General features: G+C 50.7%; 1 protein-coding gene across 1 annotated transcript in view; it reads right to left on the bottom strand.

Annotated features, from left to right (window-relative positions):
- Window positions 1–1029: 1029 nt before the first annotated feature.
- Window positions 1030–22809, bottom strand: part of CRYL1 (crystallin lambda 1) — a 52995-nt gene continuing 31215 nt past the window's right edge. The window contains exons 4-8 of the mRNA XM_043892208.1: window positions 16722–16883; window positions 14726–14920; window positions 5723–5828; window positions 1922–2028; window positions 1030–1583 (exon numbers count right to left, since the gene is read on the bottom strand). Of these exons, the coding sequence (XP_043748143.1) occupies window positions 1473–1583; window positions 1922–2028; window positions 5723–5828; window positions 14726–14920; window positions 16722–16883 (681 nt within the window). The 3' untranslated portion in view covers window positions 1030–1472. The remainder of the gene's footprint in view (window positions 1584–1921; window positions 2029–5722; window positions 5829–14725; window positions 14921–16721; window positions 16884–22809) is intronic.

Here is a 22809-nt window from a genome sequence, read left to right as displayed (position 1 = left end):
CAAATGACCGCCCTGCCGAGAAGGAAACAAAAGGTCACCACCTCCAGCTGAGGGACGCCTTGGGACAACCCTCCGAAGTCCCAGGGCTGGACTGGCTGCGAAGCCTTTGAAGGACAGGAGCGTCCTTGAGAGGCTCGGAGTCCCTCCCACCTGTCCAGAGTCACCTGGGCAGGTGAAAGTTTGCCGGTGGGGGATGTGTGTTCCTCTCTCACCAAGAGACCCTCCAGGGACCCCATCTTGGGTCCAGCAAGCACGGAGCAGGCTGGAGCTGAGCCCCAGGGCCCAGCCCAGAAGCGACAGCTACAGCTCCTCTGGAGGGCGTGGTATCCTGTGGTCTGTCCAACAGGAGCCTGGCCCTGGCCACATGGAGGCTGGCAGGGGTGGGGAGCTGCCTGGGAGGGCACCCTGGGGCAGTGGGAACCAGGGGAGTGGCCCCAGCCGGGCAGCCCTGGGCCAGCTCAGGGCAGCTGAGGGTCCCACAGGAGAGCACGGGACCTCTGTCCTGTCTGCCATCCTCTCAGGCTAGGAGGCTGGGGCAGGTCCAGAGACGAGGACGGGGTGGGGGTGAGACCGGGGGTGAGGGGGCGGCCCCAGGGGAAGGTTGTAGGCTCCAGGGCCCCTCCCTGCAGGGTGCTGCTCTACCTCACGCCCCAGCCTCTGGTCCAGAGCTTCTATCCTGGGTGCAGCCTCCACAGCCCAGGGTCACCCTCAGGAACCCCTTTCTGAACCGTCCCCCACACCAAGCCCTTCTCTAGGCTGAGGTGACACAGGGCCCGGGTAATAGTTATCTTTGTGTGCTCCCTGTGGGGGCGTCTGGGGGTTGTCCGCCACCCTCAGAGGGGGCTTCCCCAACAGGCCTGACCCTGACCCCAATAGCACCATGGGAAACACCAGCCCAAAGTGTGGGTTTTCACCGAACGGCAGACAGGGAGCTCTGAACAAAGCATCTGCTTTACAACCTGACTATCGTGGTCACTTGATGTCCATCACCAGGACACGTCTTTCCCAGAAAGAGCAGAAGAAAAGATGTCTTTATGCAATCAAACACTTTTATTTGGAATAAGGATCAGAAAAATGAAGGGAACTCCTCAAACGTGTAGGACCACAGGGTCCTCAGCAAGAGATCAGAAAATAATTACAAAAACATTTCGCAGATTAAAATGACTTGAAACTACAACCACTGATCATGATATGTAAACACGTGGAATCACATGAAAGTAAGCAGTCAAATCTTCGGAAGATTTGCTCTCTTGTCTGCTGGGAGTTGGGGGGGATCCATGGCCCACAGACCCCAGTGGCTGTGACTAACCCCTGCCTGGGGCACGCCCTCCCCAGGCACCTGCCAGGGTGAGGACAGCAAGCAGGGCTCCCCCCGCCGGGCTCCTGCAGCCCCCCTCCCCACACCGGTGTCTCAAGGCCACGGGACTGGGGGCTGGTGGTCCCCACTGGGGGCGGCAGTGGTCACCACAGCATCACTGGGGTAGCTGGCGCTTCAGCTGGGCGAGTCTCATGAGGCATCCATCCCGCCACGCCCTTCTGGCAGCCAAGTGCTCGGCATCATCCGGAATCTTCACGCACATGGCCTGGGAAGGGGGAAAAAAAAAGAGAAGGGGAAAGAAGCGTGAAGGACAACTAATTAAGCAGAAGGAAAACCACTCCTATTTGTGCACACTCTTGAATCTGCTTTCAGAGACAGAAGAAGCCTGGCAAACCCTCAACTGATGTAACTCCCCAAACCCGAGGGGGCAAACAGCTCCTCAGGACACGCTGGGGTGAGCTGCCAGCTCTCTGGCCACACTGCTCGCAGGGCCCCCTGTGACCCTGACGGGGCCGTGGACGGTCAGCAACAGGAACCTGGAGGTCAAGGCAAAGACCCCGGCTGCAAGTGACACCTTGTTTCTGCAGGCAGGAGCTCACACACCTGGTGCACCTTCTCAGCTGTGGCCCCAGAGAACTCAGGAACAGGTCCAAAAGTCTTCAGGACACGCTTCATGCCCTCGCTGTACCTGTCACAGTAGCTTAACATACCTGGAAGCAGAAGGAAACAAGAATACCCCCGGGTCAGTGAGCTCTGTCTCCACCCAAACCTGGGCGTGTCCGCAGGGTCTGGCCCCTATGGGTGTCAGCCCCTGTGGGTGTGAGGGCCAGCGGGTGGGACCCGCACCCTGCTCAGCCACACCGGGGTCAGAACTCAGCCTCTCCCAGCAGTAAAGTCCTGAGAAGCGACCTGACCTCCAGGCCCCCACGGTGCCTGGGTTAGCATCTCTCAAGGACCTCGGACGGCCCAGGTCAGCTCTGAGTCCTCAAGTGTCACATGAGTCCTCTTTGCACCACAAACATCTCCTTCATTATGTGCCTACGAGGTCACCTGTGTACCTGTGTACACCACTCAAATGCATTCCCTGAGAACCAAAGATGGCAAGTTCAACTGCATCCATTCCCTACTTGCCTCTTAACCATGGGCTCTAGTTGGTCCTTCATCTCCTGGGCAACAGGTTCTCAAAATGGGCTATTTACCCCCACGGGGCAGGCCCGGCTATGGCCGCCAAGTTAGGGCCCCACCAGCCCCGGGGGCTGCAGGTGACCCCCGACCACACGCCTCCCAGCACATCTGCTGACACCGGGCCTCAGTGGAAGACGGAGTCCTAGGTCTGTGGCAGAGAAGCATGCGGAGCAGAGGCTGACCCTGAAGGGGCAAAGGGGACACCGCTCTTAGGGCAGTGTCAGATGTGCGTGGGGGAGGCTGATTCCAAGAGAAAGCCGTCAGCTGCCCGCACACGGGGTAGCCTGCCTGGACGGGCCGCTCCGCACACACACAGCCCAGCCTGCCCCTGCCTGCCAGGCAAGGAGGCTAGGCCGGTCGGTGCAGGCCTGCGCTCGGGGCAGGTCTCACAGGAGCCCAGCGCAACCCCCCTCCAAACCTGCTGAGCTGCCCTGGCCCTCAGCCAGCCTCTTTCAGAACCAGGGAGACTCAGCAGTTGGTCAGGCAGGCTAAAAGGATAACAGGGAACAAACAAACTGCAGGATGTGAAGCAACCCAGAGCAGGGCTCCCACCTGCCCCACAGACACTGCATGTGCGTGCGTGCTAAGTCCTTTCAGTCCTGCCCGATTCTGTATGACCCCATGGACTGTAGCCCGCTAGGCTCCTCTGTCCACAGGATTCTCCAGGCAAGAATACTGGAGTGGGTTGCCATGCCCTCCTCCAAGGATCACATACACTGCATGATTCACTTAAAAGTGAGAATACTGGAGTGGGTTGCCATGCCCTCCTCCAAGGATCACATACACTGTGTGATTCACTTAAAAGTGAGAATACTGGAGTGGGTTGCCATGCCCTCCACCAAGGATCACATACACTGCATGATTCACTTAAAAGTGATCTCCAATGGACACGCCTTAAAAAAAAAGACGCATAACTTCTGTGGGGTTAGTTTTTGTGTATCTACATCTGTGTGAAGGCTTAAATTCACGGATTTCAACTGCATTTGGCTCAAATAATTTCCCTTCTCTCTGAGAAGGATGACGCCCACTTTGTCTTAGGAGAGAAAGTGGTCCGATGGGTGAAAACTCAAACACTCTACTTTTCTGACATCAGCGCCTGCACTTAAGCTCCAGACTCTCCCTTTTAAACTGAAGGGTTTCGCTGCATTTACCAGAAGCATGGAGGACAGTTCAGAGCTTGGGGAGGCCCCCCCAACCTCCGCCAGTTCTCCTGGATATGCAGCATCTCTGCAACGTGGAAAATGCCCCAAACACTTGCGTATTTTTGGAAATTAAATATTTACTTCATTGTGCCTATTCGTAGGTTTATTCAAACTAAAGGTGATACAATCTAGGCACAAACACAGCTTACCCATTTTGAGGGAGCAGAGATACCCAACAGAAAACGCTGGAAAGACAGAGAGGAGACAGCAGGCAGGTGTGCTGTAGTTGTGAACTCACCCACTTTCGGGGAAAATGAGCTGCCCTGCCCCTCCTCCCCCACCATGAGCCTCGGGACACAATTCAGGTGCCCTGTTTCACCTCCGGCTACTTCACGTCTCTCCTGGCCCCAGTGAAGTCATCTGAGAATCCCAGGGGCTTTCTTGTACCTTTTCTCCTAGTGCCTTTTATAAAATTTGTAGTTTTAAAAGAGCTTTTCATTTCTTCAGAACAGAATAAAATACAGTAAAACTCTTAAACAATTCATAATTCCTCCCCAACTTGCTCGAAAACCAATTAGTATTTCAGCCCTACTAATATAAGAAAACTTTCTGCAGCAGGTCCTCACCTCTTGGATAAACGCTCACTGTCTGCTAGGCCAGTAGCCTGCACTCACTCCAGACACAGGAAGTTTGTGGCGACTTGGAACCCGTGCTGTGAAGGAAGGTCCAGTGAAGAAAAGTTCTCCCCTCCAATTAGGGTCAAAATGGAGGGTTTTAATTTATTTCCAACTGTAGTTTTGGCTTCTCTACACCATGAAAGCGAGTGGTATGGGAATTACTCTGGAATAATGATCTCACTGACAATGTGAAGGAAAAAAGCCACTTCACCTTTTATCCCACTCAGCTGCCCACTCCCGCCCCACCCCCCCCCAATCTTCTCTGCATCCACGCCCTCTGCTCGGTCAACAATATCCGCTTACAAAAACTCACAGAGCTTAGGTTTCTAGAAGACCCTGAGGGACTTTCCTGGCGGTCCAGTGGCTACAAGTCCATGCTTCCACTGCTGGGAGCCCAGGTTTGAGCCCTGGTGAGGGAACTAAGATCTCTCATGCTGCATGGCACAGGCTCCCTCTCCCTCCAAAAAGAAGACTTTGAACCTAACTGCTTAAGAGCTGCTTATACAGAATAAGAAAAGATGGGGCCGGCGGGGGGGGGGGGGGGGGTGGACAGATTCTCATGAGATTAGATTTAGCTCATCTCACGGTTTCTGACTCAAGCCCAGTGTCTCCATCCAGCTTATTCTCACACCACCGCTGTGAGGGTCACGGCTGCTGTACCAGTTTTACAGGTGGGTAAACTGAGGCACAGTGAACTGACCTGCACAAGGTCACGTAGCTTGCAAGTCCAGCAGGGCCCCGCCGGCCACAGCTGGCACTTCACAGGGGAGTAGGCACGCTGGCCTTCTCTTTCTCAGGCACTATTTCATTAGATTAAAAACATATCCTAAAATATCTCTACCACTTCCAGATAAACTATAGCTTTTAAGACTAGTAACCAGCCTTAACCTGAGATGCTGGCTTTATGAAAACTCCACCCAAAAGGAGGCATTCCCGATACGTTTCTGGTGGCACGGTGAGGAATCACGCACATGTCCGTGGTCCTGAGCCAGATCTCAGAACTGACTCCCTCTGCTCCCTGGAATGCTCTGAAGTTGAAAGCTACATCTGTCCACCACTATCACGGTCACCCAATTAGGCTTTCTTATCAGCTGCTTTGTTTGAAAAATTGTCGCGGGCCTCCTTCCTGTCTGCACGCTGTTTGTTCTCGAGTTTCATCAGCTTCTGTTTCTATTTGTTTGAGAATTAACTGTTCTCAGTCTCTCCCTATTGATTTCTTGTGATATCTGAATTATTTTTCTCAAGGAAAAAAAAAGGAAGAAAGAAAAAGAAAAACATGACATATACTTCCAGGCAGCGTCTCCTACATGGTGCTGCGGTCTCCTCAGTTGTAAGAAAAGGCAAGCCTGTTTACAAACCATGATAGCAGCAACCGGCACAGACCCCTTGGCAGCCCCTACCTTCCGCGTTGAGGTGCATGGTCTCCAGGGGCCCGATGAACGCGTACCGCAGGCCCAGGCCATCTGACATGACAAGGTCAAGGTCACCCGGAGACACCACACCTTCCTGAGAGGAGAGAATGGGGTCCGGAGGTGAGCTCATAGGGAGGACAATCTGTTACCATTGGTCTCATCCTCATTTCTCTAAACAGGACCCCAAACACCCCAGAAGCCCTAGAACAGGCTTCATCAGATGTGGCATCACACAGCGATCACACACGAACAAACCCTGAGAAAAGATCAGCTCGTGAAGTGGTTGGACAAAAATTCAGTTCTTGTCCCTACGGTCCCCACCTCCAGTGTCCTGGCTTCTCTAGCTCCCATCACAGCTTCAGGGAAGGAGAGGAGGGGGCACGGGGGATGGGGCGCCAGAGGAAACAGCCAGAAGTGTCCCCTGACATCTAAGACCTGAGGCCATCGGAGGAGCAGGAAAGCCATCCTCAGGCTCTGCCAGCCTGCAAGCCCGGCCTTGCCCAGCTTTTAATGAGTTTGTAGAAGAGTGCTTCTGTGATGAAACACAGCTCAGAGCTCTGTGTTTGCAGAGGTGGGGCTGCCGTTCACAGGGCCTCCACCATCCATGCGTTCCTTTGGGAAGGCCCAGGAACGCGTGGTGACAACCTGCTCGACCCCCAGCACCCCTGGGATGTCCTGGCGCGTCCTCTGCCAAGAGCCGACGCCCCCAGCGGCCTGGGCTCCCTGCCCCTGGTGCCAACACTGGGGTGTCAGGCACCTTGTCAGCGGGAGGAGTCCTCCAAGTTTCCTATTAATTCTAAACCATCCTCAGGTTCACATGACCACTGATGAGAGCAGATCCACTCAGGTCGCTCAAATGCTCAGTCTACCGGCCTCGGCTCGTGGCAGCAACGCTGGGGGGTTAGGGGGGTCTCAGGAGGAAACAGCACACATGAGGCCTGTGGGGCCGCCCAGAACCACCAGAAACGACTGCTGGATGGGAAGGTGCCCCGCCTCCCATGTCATGTCTCCGCTGGTCCTCTCCCAGGGCCGCCCTGGTCCCTGGGGATGCTGTGAGAGGCAGCCGGGCGGGGATGGCTGACTCCCAACCCCCCAGCCCTGGTCCCTGGGTCAACATTCCAACAGCCTGGGGTTTTCATTCCAGCACCAAACTGTGAGGGATGTGGATCTGGAGGCCAGCCTGACCTGCGATGCTGTTTGCCTTGGCTCTCTTCTTCCACAACTACGTTCCACACTTTCAGAGCTGACTTCCAAAGATTTCAAAACACCTACAAAGTGAGCCACCCCAGAGCAGTTAATTCTTGATTTGTGTCGTGAGCGGGGACAGTGACCTGACTAGACAAAGGGTCAGAGGGCTTCCCACCACCCAACACTGTCAGGTCCGGAGGACCCATACCTCCTCCGGGCTCTGGGTCCTTCCCTCCTGCTTCATCCACGGAGTGCAGTCAGGTTTTTATCAGTTGCTATTCATTAGCTGAACAAGTTAGGAAAGGGAAAAGTCTTCATGTTTCCTCTTCCTAACTGCTTCTTTCTGCTCCATATGGATTTTCTGAGGTAGACTTCTTTGTGTCTTAGTCGCTCAGTTGTGTCTGGCTCTCTTTGCAACCCCATGGACAGGCTTCCCTGTCCTTCACCATCTCCTGAAGCTCGCTGAAACTCATGTCCATTGAATTGGTGATGCCATCAACCATCTCATCCTCTGTCATCCCCTTCTCCTCCTGCCTTCAATCTTTCCCAGTATCAGGGTCTTTTCCAGTGAGTCAGTTCTTCGCATCAGGTGGCCAAAGTACTGGAGCTTCAGCTTCAGCATCAGTTCTTCCAGTGAATATTCAGGGTTGATTTCCTTTAGGATTGACTGGTGGAAACCTCAGCTCTGCCCTGAAGGTCATTCAATTGATTGGATGAAGTCTGCCCAGATTATTGAGAACAATCTCCTTACTTGAGTCAGCTGACTAGATGCTAATCACATGTATCAAACACCGTCAGCACTGTGTGTGACAGAATGACCGGCCCTCTGCTCAGCCGACCCTCACAGGGGAGCCTCGGGCATCCTGGGTCTGGCAGGGAGAGGAGGCAGGAAGACATCTCTAAAATACCCACTGTGGGACCTGGCCTGGACCTGAGGAGACAAGGAAGAACGGGGAGGTCCTGGGGGTCGTGCACAGTTCAGGGATGCAAAATGTGTTGAGTGAGGCAAGCCCGGGGACTATTTCCTCTACTCATCACCAGCTACAGAAATAGTCTTCCTTCTAATCAGCCCATTTTCCTACTAAATTCTCTCATTTAATTCATGTATTTTGGCATGCCCTCATATTCACTTGCTTTTCTCACGTTTCTCCTGCCATCTTTCCTGGTCTCTCTTTTTTTTTAATCCTTTTCTAGAAATTACTAATTCCCAGCTCTTGATCTTCTTCTACTTTGTTTTGTGCTACTTTTCACCACACGTGGTCCTGAATTTTCAAGTTTTTCTTGTGCAAACACTTCTCCACCTCAGCCAGCACCACCACCACCAGGAACACACTTGCCCCCCAGGAATCGGGACAAAGTTATATACAAGTTTCCCAGCCCACAACCAGAGCCGACCAGGCTTCAATCCAGTGTTTTGACCAAGGCAAAAAAACGTTTTACTGTTACATGTTAGACAATGAAATTCTGTATCTGAGGGTGAAAATGAGTGAAGCCTGAGATGGTCCAGCATCACCCCCGTCAGAGACTCAGGACAAGGGGTCTCAGGGAAAGAGGCCCCTTGAGGCTTAAGCCCAGATCCCCAGAGACGATCAAGCTGGAGCCAGATGGGAATGACCCTAATGCAAGACGGTAAAGCTCAACTGGGGGCGCCGGGCCCGCCTTTAGAAAGTCCAACTCCACAGCCCGTACAGACCCCGGATTCAGAGCAAGGCAGTTACAGATAGTGGAGTTTAAATTAAGAACTACCACGGTGACAAGGAGGCCGGCTTTTCTCATGAGGAAGCACCTGGAGCCATGAATTCATTCCCTCCACGCACACACACTTGCGTGTTTCCTCTCTACACTCGTTGCCAGGCACACGTGTCTGACGTGCACCTCAAAACTGGCTCCAGAGCAAGATCGAAAGACGTCCCTTCTGCCCGTCCCCACCCACAGCTCCTTCCTGGAGGAGGTGGGGCAAGGACAGGACAGGACTTCACAGGACTTCACAGGGAGGACGGCCCAGTGCTGCCAGCCAGCTCTCATCACCCGAGGCTGGCGGTCCATGAGCTGTGCGTTTTCTGGGAAGCGGGGCGGGGCCATTCCTTTGGGATGACTGGGCTCCGAGCACCTTGGAGATGAGCTGACTGAACACGCTTAGCTGATGCAACAGGGCACTGGATCATAGCCCTCCCGCCCCTGTGTCCAGAGCCTCAGACAGGATCCTGGGTCGGGGGATGTGATGAGAGACACGGAGAGGACTATTACGGCTGGCAGGGCCCTTGGGATGTGTGGGCCCATGCGGGCCCAACCCCCGGTAAGGTATCCCTTCAGACGGGTGATCCTGCTGCCCTAGTCATCCTGGGAGAAGGAGCCAGAGGAGGAGACTGACGTGCAAAGAGGCAACATAAGGCAGAATACCTGAAATGACCTTAAAACATCCTACAACAGGGGAAAGGTTAATTTTTTTTCAAAATGATCAATGAAACAAAATACCATGAAGCTGTTAAAAATGAACACAAACTCAAGGAAAGTATTCTTAACACTAGACAAGTGTTAAGTCTTTCTAACACAAGACTAGACAAGAATGCAGAAAAATAAAAACAATCTAACTCAGGGTGGGGAACAGAAGTGGTATTTTCCCTGTGAGTATTTTTGAGAATAAAGCATTCAGTGGAAATAACCCAAAAAATGAAAGGGAAGGAGAGGAAAGACTTAGTGCCGACCCAAGGGACAGTCTTAAAGGAAATCAGCCCTGAATATTCATTGTAAGGACTGATGCTAATGCTGAAGCTCCAATACTTTGGCCACCTGATGCGAAGAACTGACTCGTTGGGAAACATTGAAGACAGAAGGAGAAGGGGATGACAGAGGGTGAGATGGTTGGATGGCATCACAGACTCAACGGACATGAACTTGAGCAGATTCCAGGAGAAGGTGAAGGACGGGGAAGCCTGGCGTGCTGCAGTCCATGCAGTTGCAAAGAGTCGGACACGACTGAGCAACTGAACAACAAAAGGACAGTCCAGAGCTGTTTGGGCCACAGTGGTGTTACCCACTTCTCTCGTAACAAAGCTCTCAGGAAGAAAAACACCAGTGGTAAAGAGGCCAACAGAAACAAAAAGTCTGAACCTTAAAACCATTCACAGCAAAATCCCTTGTTTGTGCAAATGTAAGTGCACTGGGGCTCGGTGAGGCTGGGACTGAGGGTCCTCTGGAATGAAGCTGTTTACAGAGAGGTTTGATGGCAACCCACGCCAGTGTTCCTGCCTGGGGAATTCCAAGGTCCATGGGGGTCGCAAAGAGTTGGACACAACTGAGGGGCTAACACTTTCACTTTGAATCAAGCAGTGAAAGCCCCACCCCAAAGCAGGCACACACAACCCAGTCTCTGCCCCTCGGACCTCCAGGGCCAGCTCCCGCCTGCACTGGGGGTGGGATGAATAGGCTCCTGTCCAGCTGTTACCTTTGGCCCCCTTCTCTGCCTCCTCTCTTGGGGACACATTCCCACCCCACCCCCCACCCCCACCAGGGTCGCCCGGCCTGCCTGTCAGCTCACACCAGAGGAGCTGAAGCCTCTCACTGCCCGAGCACCTGTGGAAGAGGACACGCAGTCAGGTGTTAGAGTAACAGCACCTCACTTTGTTTTTTTTCAGAGCTGTTAGAACACTAGCATAAATGCTTTTGCTTTAAACACTGTTAGAGTAACCCCAGGCATGCCAGACAGGGTTTTTTTTTTTTTAATTGAATGTGTGGTTGGTGTTTTCATTATGTTTATCTGTTAATGGGGCTGGAGTTGTCTCTAAAATAACACATCAGCAGCATGTCTCCTTTGAATAGGGCTTTACTGCTCGCCACTGTGGTTACTCAGAAAGTCACCTCCCATAAAACAGTAAACACTGTTATAAAAATGGTCTACTTCTTACAGACCATCACTGCTGGAAGAGTTATAATAAACTGACGCGGGATCGAACCCGCGTCTCCTGCACTGCAGGCAGATTGTTTACCGTCTAAGCCATCCGGGAAGCCCGAGTCTGCGCAAAACTGCCACTGGCCTTAGAAAAGTTCCTGTAGCCTTCCGGTTCTACAGTTTGTAACATGTGGAATAACTCAGGTCAGCTATGAGTGACCTCTAGTTTCTCTGATTGGCTCCCAGTGGTCAGTGCAAGACATTAAACATTTGCTGAGCCATGGGTGTGCTTCTGATATAGTTCTGGGGCTTCTTAAAAATGCTGAGACCATGGGGTCCTTCCAGACCTATCCTATAACAAAAAACGTCTCCCGTTCCATCAACCTCTGAATGAAAGGCCACTGACAGGAGGCTCTTCCAACTAACAGCTGAGAAAGCAGGTGTCAGTTAATCTGGAGGATGGTAGGGGTCCCCGGGTGGTCCAGTGATTAGGACTCTGAATGTTCACTGCTGGGGGTCCACATTCAATCCCTGGTTGGGGAACTAAGATCCCACAAGCTGTACAGCATAGCCAAATAAATAAATAGACCATAAATTTATTTTTTTAAACTCTTAAACTTTTTCTTGAGGGGGAGGAGGGGGCATGTGGCTTGCGGGATCTTAGTTCCCAGACCAGGGATGGAACCCAGGCCCTCAGCAGTGGAAGTGCGGAGCCCGAACCACTGGGCCACCAAGGAATTCCCAACCCCTAAACCTTCAAGCTTAAATTGTAGACAACATAAAATGTAGAGTCCTACAGCAGAGGGCGTGGTGGCATGGAGGCAGGAGCCCGGCTCCTTCTTGGCTCCTCTGATTTCCCTCACATCCTTCTACATGAATCTCCCTGCCAAATACACAGATGGGTGTCGCCAAGGTCTGTTCAGCAGCACTTCACTCAAGCCTCTGCTTTTCCCTTCTGGCCACGCACCAGGGGAGCCAAGCTGAAGCAGCCCTGCTGTTTGCAGCACCTTCCTCTGAAGAAACCTTCTAACCAGCCCCACACCCACCACCCGGAGTCAAGCTTTGAACTTGCTTCCTCTTGCTGGGGCTGCAGCCTCCCTGATCCAGGGCCGGGGAGCATGTGGCTCAGCCTGGGCCTGTGCTTTCCTTTGCCTCCTCGCCGTCCGTTTGTTCCAGTTTCATTCCAGAACAGCTGGGAGGGCCCGCACTTACTGGGCTGCAGGGAACCCACTCAGGGTGATATTCGTGGAAAAAACTTCCCCCACCACCCCTGGACTCAGTAAAGGTCCTTCTCAGAGGCCGCGTGTGTGTGTGGTAAACTTCCTGGATGAACTTGGACTTGGGGAACTAGGAGCACGCACGCTGACCCTGGCTCTGAAAGGAGAGAAGAAAGCCAAGGACCTCCTGCCTCCAGGTGATCACAGCCCAAGCGAGAGGAATGTGAGCGCTCTTCGGGCATCCACTGCCTCTGGTCCTCTCGCCCCCAGACTCCCTGGGCCGCACCACCTCCACCAGCTGCCCCCTCTGTCAAGGAACTGCTGTTCCCCCCAGTCTAAGCACACTCTCAGGACGAGGCCAGGAGCTCACCACCCAGCGGCAGGTCTGGCTCAGGAGCACCAGACTCACAGTGACCGGAGAAGGGACTTCCTCTCAGGCCTGAGGAGTTGCCCCATCCGGCCGCCACCTTTGGAGGGACCCTCTGTTCACATGATGGAGATGAGGAAAAGCAGGCTGCCATCTGCACCTCCACTCCTGAAATCACAGGCTGCACCACGATGCCAAGATGCCAAGCAGGAGGCCAGAGGGACAAGGGAGACGCCGTCTGGCGGATGGGGCGGGATGGGGGGAGCAGCAAAAACTAGCGTTCATTGTTCAGACATGTTTGTGTTCTGAGTGAAAGCGAATTAAATCGTTTTAAAAAATCAACATTGGGCTTCCCTGGGTGGCTCAGAGGTAAAGAATCTACCTGCTGATGCAGGAGACACCAGTTTGATCCCTGGTCCGGGAAGACCCCACATACTGAGCAACGACTAAGGCCGTGTTCCACAACTAGTAGAGCCCGAACAGTCGAGAGCCTTTCTCCACAGCAAGGGAAGCCACCAAGATGAGAAGCTCCTACAGCGCAACTAGAGAAAGGCCTGAGCAGCAACAGAGATCCAGCACAGTAAATAATAGAAAAATAAATGAAGACATTTATTAGACAAAGACCCAGCACAGCCAAAAATAGAAAAACAAAACATGTATTTAAAAAAACAGCTGTATTCACGTGGTATCAGGTATGTAAGCAATTAGACTTGATCAAAGTTTGCTGCAGGGAAACACTGCACTGTCCTAAACTACACTCAACAGAAACGCTTGACGGAGTTTACCACAGAAAGCCTGGTCTGTTCATTTTACCACGTGACCTTTGAGATGCACCTTAGTAGCTGAAAGCAGTGCTCACAGCGGCTGCATCCATGTCCAGAATAAAGCTGGGCCACAGAGGCCTGGTCTCTTTCCAAAGTTCCCGTATGGACCACAGACCCCACGTCCCAAACCGGACACTAGAATGGAAGCCCTGCAGCTCAGGGCCCACGGGCAGATATCCACTTGGAGGTTCTGTTTCTCAGAAGCATGACCACCACCTGAGGTCAGCAGTCTGAAACTCATTACCACCCACACATTCCAACGAGCTGAGAATCCTCGGCGGCTCTGTGACTCACCCCCGCTTGCCTCCACGACCCTCTTGCAACAGGACAGGAATTTACGGGCAGTGCAAGCTCAGCCACTGTCTGGGCAAGAGTCTATCATCTCAACGCTTCTTCCCTCATCGTGCCCATCAGCTTAAAAGAATGGGCTGAAAAGCACTTTCCCAGCAACAGGATCCATCACCCACGGACCTAACCTCGGGCCCCTAGGTTGCAGTAGTCAGTGTTTCCCGGCCAACTAGGGCTGCTCCGGCCCAATTCTGCAGCCAAACAGGCAACAGAAAAAGGACCGAGCTGCTGTGAGCGCCCACCAGCCTCGTGCAGTCACGGCCGGGGGTGGGACAATGTGCCCCGTGGAGCCCCTTCCTGCCCACCTCCCCTGGTCATGTCCCACCTTGTTCCCCACTACAACAGGCCCGCAGTAGTGGCCCCACCCTCCCACTCTGTCTCCTCTAGAATTTCTCTCTCCTGCTTGTGATGAAGGGACACCCTCCATCCACAGTTAGTGAGATGAAAAGCAGGAAAACCGTAAGGGGGAAAAAAGTCAGTGAAACAAAAAGCCTTCTTTTCAAGAAACTGACAAACCTCTGTGTGCTAAGTCACTTCAGCCATGTCTGACTCTTTGCAACCCCATGGACTGTAGCCCGCCAGGATCCTCTGTTCATGGGATTTTCCAGGCAAGAATACTGGAGTGGGTTGCCATGCTCTCCTCCAGGGGGTCTTCCCGACCCAGGGATGGAACCAGTGTCTCCTGCATTGGCAGGTGGGTTCTTTACCACTAGAACTACCTGGGAAGTCCATATGTAAATATATAGGTGTATATATGTAAATAAACTCCTCTCTATATGTGAGACAAGCATAGAACTAACAAGTTTAAAAGCCATCCACTGTTTCTTCCTCAAGCTCTTCCTTTAAAGGACACAAGTTTACTCAAAATATTTCTTTTTCCTCTTGAAAAACAGTACCACTGGGGGTGGTACTGTGACCACGGGGAAACTGAGCACATCACAGAGAAAGTGGTGTGGAAATGACAGGAAAGGGCAAGAATAGAAATCTTCATCACGTGCAAGTATCAGGTGACTGGTGGTACACAGGAATCTCTGAGAGGAAGGGCTTGCCCCTGGTCTCTGGAACAGATCGAGCGCCTGGTTCTCCGCTCCTGCCCCTCCTAACCCCCCCAAGCCCCCCAACCCCTGCTCAGCCATGGGCTGCAGCCCAGCCACACACCTCCACAAGCCGCCAGGCCTCAGCGATGACCGCATACTGGAGGCGGTTCAGAGCGAAGCCGTCAACCTCCCTCAGGAGCCTGACCGGGGACTGTCCGACCCTCCGCATCAGGGCATAGGTCCTGTCCACGGTGGCGGGGGCCGTCTCTGGGTGTGGGACCAGCTCCACCAGTGGCACGTAATACGGTGGGTTGACCTGGGGAGAGAGATGGCCGGAGAGAGTTGAGAAGACGGCTCTGGCGTTCGGGGTGTAATTCACAATCCTGAGCGGTCAGGGTGGGTGGGTGGCAGGTTCAACACAGGAATGAGGGGCCCATCCGATGACAAGAAACTGGAGGAATAAAGTCGTTCACAAAGAGGGGAGACAAAGAAAGAACTTGGGCACAGAGCTGCAGGAACTGTAACCAACCCTGAGGTTCCAGCTCACGGGTGCCAGTGGGCCCCTGCACGTTTACCACTGACCTCCCGGGGCTGTGCCATCAGCTGTCCTCACGGGCTTCTCCCCACCTTCGCCCAGCCTCCTCTTCCCACATGAGTCAGAGCCATTCTACCGCATCGGTGCCATGGGCAGTATCTTCCCCAAACCTGGAACTCCCTTAATGTCTCCATGCTGAGCCTCAAATATCGGCTCCCCTGATCAAATCTCACCCACGAGTCACACGGCAACGCCCTAGAGCCTCAGTACTGAGTGCCGTCTGAGACAGGAAGAGAGTCTGCCCACGGTAGGATGGCTTGCCTGCCCAGCATTAGTTTTCTTGGGGCTTCTTGGCTCTGGTTTTCTTGGTTTACTTTGAGAAATCCTTCTTGAAGATTCTCAGAGAGAGTTCTCCTACCTCTAAAGAAAATGCTATTTGACAAAAGGCTGCTAACGACCCTCACCACTAAGTAGATGCACGTTTGCTAAACTCTTTCCCCAAAGGATATTATATTTCAAGTTGTTTTTCCTCTGAGTATGGGTGAAAACGGGTAAAAATCTCACATTTACCAAAAAGTATAAGAGGTATCCATTTTAAAATGACTTCCACAGGAGAGAGAAGAAAGTATTTCCCCTGGAACAGCCTGGAGGGGCAGCTGGCCCTCACACCTTGGAGGTTTCCTCTGCTCCCAGCCTGTCCTAGGGGAGTACCTACTTCAAATAAACTATAAATTAATTCTCCGCCGACTCACTGGCCCCCTGCCTGGAGTCACTGAGTTCCTTCCAGAGACGTGTGACCTCTGGCCTTTTTAAACATCAGAATTATAAGAACTGGGAGCATGTCTGTCTGTGATGAACTTCTCTTTACAGGAAGACAGGGATGCTGGGCTTGGGGTCTCTGCAGTGCTGTGAGCCTTGTAGGGGCAGAACACAGGTCAGGACAAACAGGTAAAAGGCATCTTTCTGTGCATCTGGCTCGCTCCTGCCTCAGTCTTGCTTGCAGGCTGCCTTGCAGACTTCCTGCCCACACTTCCTTTAAGCCCTGCTGCCCCCGGGCCGCCCTGGCAGCCGGCCTCCCTCTGCCCTCTCAGACCCCCCAGGAGACATGGCGCCACAGGAGCGCTGAGACCACACGTGGCCTCCCCGTTCCCTGGGTCATAGTTCTAACTATGCATAGTATGTAACTATGTAACGCTCACACCCACCCCAAGCACATACCCCACCTGAGCACATGTCCCACCTGTCTGAGATCAACTCAGGTGGTGGGAGTCGACCTGACCATAGCACCCCAGGCCTGTGACAGTGACTTGAGGCCAGAAGTCTGTAAGATTTGTTCATTCTCACAATGCATGAGATACAAGATACAATTCAAGAAATTCTGGATAAAATTCTTTTTAAAATGATGATAACATCCAACTCGCTAAATATATTAAAAAGCCACTAGACTGTACAAGTTGAATTGTGTGATATATGAATTACATCTCAGGAAAGCAGTTAAAAAGCACAAGCAGTTTCATCTAGACGAATTGCTCCTGGAAACCGCAAATGAGACTCGCTGGGTTTCCAGGCTGGACAAACTCACGGGGTGGGCCACCAGGCACTGCTTCACGTGTGCCAAGCCAGCGAACAGCTTGGAGGGCAGCAGGCATGAGCTGGAGCTGCTCAAGACGACGTGGTCATCAGCGATTTTGTCCAGCTGAGCGAACAGCTTCCGCTTCAGCTCCAGGTTCTCCGGGACACATTCCTAAAAAGGACAACCTCATGTTACCATGCAGCTTTGCCACACTCAGGCCCAAGCAAAGCATCCTGTGTTTGCGTCATTCCCAGAATGAACCAATTAGAAAACCACCAGCAACACTCAAGAACTGGTAGAGAACGGACTTGTGGACACAGCGGGGAACTGAGAGAGCAGCACTGACATATATACAGTGTGTGTGCTCGGGCGCTTCAGTCGTGTCCGACTCTTTGTGACTCTGTAGCCCGCCAGGCTCCTCTGTGCATGGGATTCTCCAGGCAAGAATACTGGAGTGGGTTGCCATTCCCTCCTCCAGGGCATCTTCCTGACCCAGGGATAGAACCCATGTCTCCTACATTATAGGTGGATTCTTTACCATCTGAGCCACTGGGGAAGCCCCCATATACACACTACTCTGTGTAAAACAGAGAGCTAGTGGGAAGCTGCTGTGTAAAACAGGAAGCTCAGCTCAGTGGTCTGTGATGACCTAGAGGGGTGGGATGGGGGGGTGGGAGGGAGGCTAAAGAGAGGGGATATATATATATATCTCCCCTTATAGCTGATTCACTTCATTGTACAGCAGAAACCAACAAAACATTGTAAAGCCATTATACTCCAATTAAAAATAAATTTAAAAAGAACTATAAAAAATACAAAAATAAAAATTTTAAAAATATTTAAGAACAGGAAAAAAATAGCTGTCAAAAAGTATGACAGATCTTGGTAACTCTGGGAACTGTGTGATGCATATATGGGAACTGTATTTTCTAGTTCTGTGTCAGGCTGAAAATTCTCATAATAAAAAAGCCCTCCAACTGTATGGGGGTGGATTCTACAAACAGAACACCCAACAGCACTGCAGGCAAAGTGTATGAATATCAACAATAGTCACCACCACTTGTGTGTCCTGATCATCAGATCAACTTATCTTCAAGGAAAAATCTTATCTTCATGAAATGAGCAAACATGCTACATCCATAATTCCCAAACGGCTTCTTGAGAGTCCACTTCTAACCAGAAATCCTTTGAAAAAGACCTTTGCTACTAAAAATCTGAAATTATTTTAATAAGGGGGCAACAGAGGAGGGTAGAGAAGCGAATTTGGATTAAATACCGCAGATAATGACGGTTCAGAAATTCAAATTACGCACAGAGCGGGGGTGGGGTGGGAAGCCGTTCTCAGATGCACAAACACAGGCCCACAGGCAGGTCCCTGAGAACTGGATGCTCAGGGCGGGTGCTGCCCTGCTGTGGAGGGATGGGGAACAGAAGGGGATGCGAGCTGGACCTTCAGGTGTGCCCTCCCCTCCCAGCATCGCCCCAGGAAATCCCACCAGGGGTCACTCCTACTAACTAGGGTCCCTGAGTTCCCACAGTCCCCAGTGAATTTGGGGTAATGGTTCCTAGTGGGGTCCGATAATAGAATCAACTGTTAACCATGCAAATCCTCAAGCCCCCACCGCAGACGTACTGAGTCAGACTCAGCATGGGGTCTGGGTACCTGCATGCTTATCCATCACTCTGATGACTTGTGTTCACTGAAGTCTAAGACCCACAGTTCTGAGGTGCAATGGGAGCCTACCGCACTCCCAATGGTTTGTGGCCAAATACATTCATTCCTGAGGGTCTCCCACTCTGAGATCAGGCTCTCCACTACCCTCCCCACCAGGAACTTGCTGAGGGTGCCCTGGTCCGTCTATCAGCACTGTGGAGGCAGAAACTGCACAAACCAGAAGACAACGAGCAGCGTGCAAAAGTCGACGCGAAATGCAGAAGTACTGCTTGTAACTTTATCAGAATCACCCCCAAAATAAAATATCTTCAAGTTTAATAATATCTAATAATCTAATAAGAGTGAAGTTAGCTGGGTAAATATTATGACATGAATTTCATTTCTATACCATCTACAAGGTTTTAAAAGCTTTCTTCTGTGGGTAAGGCGTCGATACTGTCTGTTAGTAGTTTAAAAAAATATAGTCACACCACGTGAAATTTTATTCAGAACAAAAGGTCACATAAGCACCACATCTCAAAGACAGGATGAAAAAAGTGGAGTCATTTAAGAACTGTGAAGCCCATTGTGTTAAACCCCTTATCAAAGGGGAAAAGCTACAGTAGCTGGCGGGCTGTATTGAGTAATTCCTGGATCAGTTAAGTCTGCGAGTTGGGTTGGGTTTAAATGGAGCCTTGTAGTGAAGCCAGAGACGAATCGTGATGCCGATACTATGCAGGCTAATGAAAGAGCCCCGTGAATGGCCTCATTGTGAGTCTGGCCTGCAGATTCTCCCCTGAAATTCTATTCCTTTCTTTAGATCGTCTGATTATCAAAGAGGCAAGAACACTCGAAGGGCAGGAAACCCAAGCCTGCTATAATTATGTAAGGGTTTTAACAGCACATTTGCTTGAAGTTTCATTGTTGCCATCATTGTTAACCCACTTGTGTTCCATGTGCTGGCCAGGGTCATGACGCCTCTATCCATGTCAAACCTTGAGTTCATCATCTCACTGTTGCTCACTGCTTGTCTGAGAACTGCTTGTCTGGAATGGTCATCTCTTGGGCGGATCGCGAAGCTTGAGAGCGGCTGCTCTCGCTTGGTGGCCATGGACAGCTGGGAGGAAGTGACAGCAAACAGCTAGACATACATCCCGCTCCCAGTAGGTGAGAGTGCCCCGGGGCTCACCGTGCCTTTCCAGGGCCCGTCCAGGGAAAGCCACTAGATGTCGAGTGTCAGCGAAAATTCTTTCACTGCTGAAGGTAACTAGCTTGACTTTGTTTCATTAAACTCTGACATTTTCCAAGCAATGGCTATTATTTGTGTTTCGTTTGTTTTGAAGTGGGAGAGATGTATCTATAATAAGTGATAATCTCACACACAACCACTAGCTCAGATTCTGAGGACAAGGAAAGTGTAAGGAACTTTCCAAGTATCACAACTATTATTGGCACATCAGAAGATTACTCGGCAGCAGCATAAAAGACTTAGAAGGAAGACACTGGATGACGGTATTATTACGGGTCTAACTTTTTGTTCTCTCTCATTTACTTATAATTTTTTAAAGTAAACAATTTATATACTTTAGTGTTTTATTCACAAAGAGTCGGAAGATACTGAAGTGACTTAGCACACAGATCAATAAAATTCACCAAGGAGAGCACTCAGACCCTGCAGGGCGGTTTTGGGGAGGGGGCGCGGCCACGAGGTGGGGGCGTGGCCACGAGGCAGGGGCGTGGCCACGAGGCAGGATTCTGGACAATCCCCAGGCAAAGGCGGGACTGGTTGAGAGGGCGCTGACTTCTGCGGACGGCCCACTCACTGTGCAACCCTGTGCAGCTTCCAAAACAAATACTTTCACGGGGAAAATGAAATTTCACTGATTTTTTTTTTAAAGGCAAGTCATGCATCTTAGATAGGCGTCCTGTTGCTAGAAAAACCTACATTTGCCAGTGCAAAATATCTGGAAACAGTCTTCAATGTTCTTTCCAGATAGAAAGAAAAACTAAACTAGAAGACTTTGGTGCTTAAGATATTTTACATGCAAAGAAGTTCTATTAGCCAATTCTAGCGGGAAAGAGATGGCAAGAATGGAAATTTGAGCTAAAATCCTACTGTAACCATGGCAGAAGGGAATCCATTCTCAACGTGAGGATGGACATGATCTACATCATAAGTTCTGTCTCTTTGCACTAAATACGTCTCTTGCTTCAATGTGTTTAATCATCAGCAATTTCTTGCTTCAACCTGTTTCAGTTCAGTTCAGTTGTTCAGTCATGTCCAACTCTTTGCGATGCCATGGACTGCAGCAAGCTAGGCGTCCCTGTCCATCACCAACTCCCAGAGCTTGCTCAAACTCCTGTCCATTGAGTCAGTGATGCCATCCAATCATCTCATCTTCTGTCATCCCCTTCTCCTCCTGCCTTCAATCTTTCCCAGCATCAGGGTCTTTTCCAATGAGTCAGTTCTTCGAATTAGGTGGCCAAAGTATTGGAGCTTCAGCTTCAGCATCAGTCCTTCCGGTGAATATTCAGGACTGATTTCCTTTAGGACTGACTGGTTTGATCTCCTTGCAGTCCAAGGGACTCTCAAAAGTCTTCTTTAACACCACAGTTCAAAAGCATCAATTCTTTGGCACTCAGCTTTCTTTATGTTCCAACTCTCACATCCATACATGACTACTGGGAAACCTGTTTAATCATCAGCAATTTCTTTTTTTTCATCATCTATTTATTTTATTTCTAAAAATTATTTATCAATTTATTTATTTTTGGCTGCACTAGGTCTTTGTGCTTTGTGGGGGCTTTCTCTAGTTGCATCAAGTCGGGGCTACTCTCTAGCTGCAGTACACAGGGTTCACACTGAGGTGGCTTCTGCTGAGGCAGAGCATGGGCTCTAGGCGCATGGGCTTCAGTAGCTGTGAGTCATGGGCTCTAGAAGGCAGACTCAGTAGTTGTGGCTCATGGGCTTAGTTGCTCTGCAGCATGTGAAATCTTCCTGGACCAGGAACTGAACCCGTGTCCCCTGCATTGGCAGGCCAATTCTTATTCACTGCATCACCAGGGAAGTCCCACTATTTCTTGAAAGAGGACAATTGTTAAAAATCTATCAGATTAATAGACTACTATAACTAGACTTCTCAAGAGGTGGATGTTATAATTACAAAAAAAAAAAAAATCCCATAAACCTTACTCTAGAACAAATAGCACATGTTAGAGAAATGTACAGATTTTCAATATCACAGATAATAAACTGCACTGTGTTCTAACCAAAGCCTCACATTTTTCCTTAAAAATCAAAACACTTTTAAAGCATATTATAAATCCTAAACAATGTTCTATAGTAATCTAGAATAAACTATACCCAATAAGAGACCTTTCTAAAGTAAAAAGCAGAGCAGGCTGTCCTGAGGAATGTGACTTCCTGGGGACTGGGTGTCGAGGTGACCAGGGTGGCTGTGGTCTGCTTCCAGCAGTGGTCCTTTCTCAAGTAACCACAGGGGATGGAGGTAAGAGAAGGGACACAGGTGACAACTGCTGGCCTTGATAGTATGTCTATCCCCATCTCATTCCAACAATTTATTTTATACCTTTTAGGAAATCACTTATTTATAATTAAGTTAAAATGCTTGACATGAAAAAATATTATAATTTAAAATATTCTGGGACTTCCCTGGTGGTCCAGTGGCTAAGAGGCTGCCTGCCAATGCAGGAGGACACAGTTTGATCCCTGATCCAGGAAGATCCCACATGCTTCAGAGCAATAAGGCTGTGTGCCACAACTAGTGAGCCCACACACTGCAACTACTGAAGCCCCTGTGCCCAGGGCCTGTGCTCCACAACCAGAGAAGCCACCGCAATGAGAGGTCCCTGCACTTGGCCCCCACCAAACTAGGCAGTGGCCCCCACTTGGGCAACTGGAGAAAAGCCCATGTAGCTAGTGATGACTCAGCACACCCAAAAGTTAATTAATTAAATTATAAAAAATAAAAAGAAGTATTTTTTTAAAGATTTTTAAAAAACATGTAGAAATGTTGAAAAGTTCTAACATACAGGTAAACTGTGGTCCAACATTTGACTCCTTCAGCATGTCACATAAATACATCTTAATTCACTGAAGTGGATGCAGATAAAAGCACAAAACCTACCATTACTGAAAACTCACTGTAGGTGGGAGAAGAGAACTGAAATAAAAACCCTTATCCCTGGGGCAGGAAGAGGAATGAATGCTAGAGTTAGTCATTCGGTCATGTCCAACTCTTTGCGACCCCATGGACTGTAGCCCGCCAGGCTCCTCTATTCAGGGATTTCCCACGCAAGAATACTGGAATGAGTTGCCATTTTCTTCTCCAGGGGATCTTCCCAACCCAGGGATCAAAACTGGTCTCTTGCATTGTAGGCAGATTCTTTGCCATCTGAGCCACCAGGGGAGGCTGCCTGAGA

This window comes from Cervus elaphus, chromosome 30, assembly GCF_910594005.1.
Source record: "Cervus elaphus chromosome 30, mCerEla1.1, whole genome shotgun sequence".
Taxonomy (NCBI): Eukaryota; Metazoa; Chordata; class Mammalia; order Artiodactyla; family Cervidae; genus Cervus; species Cervus elaphus.
Note: the sequence above shows the minus strand (reverse complement) of the source record. Positions and strands in the feature narration are given on the sequence as shown.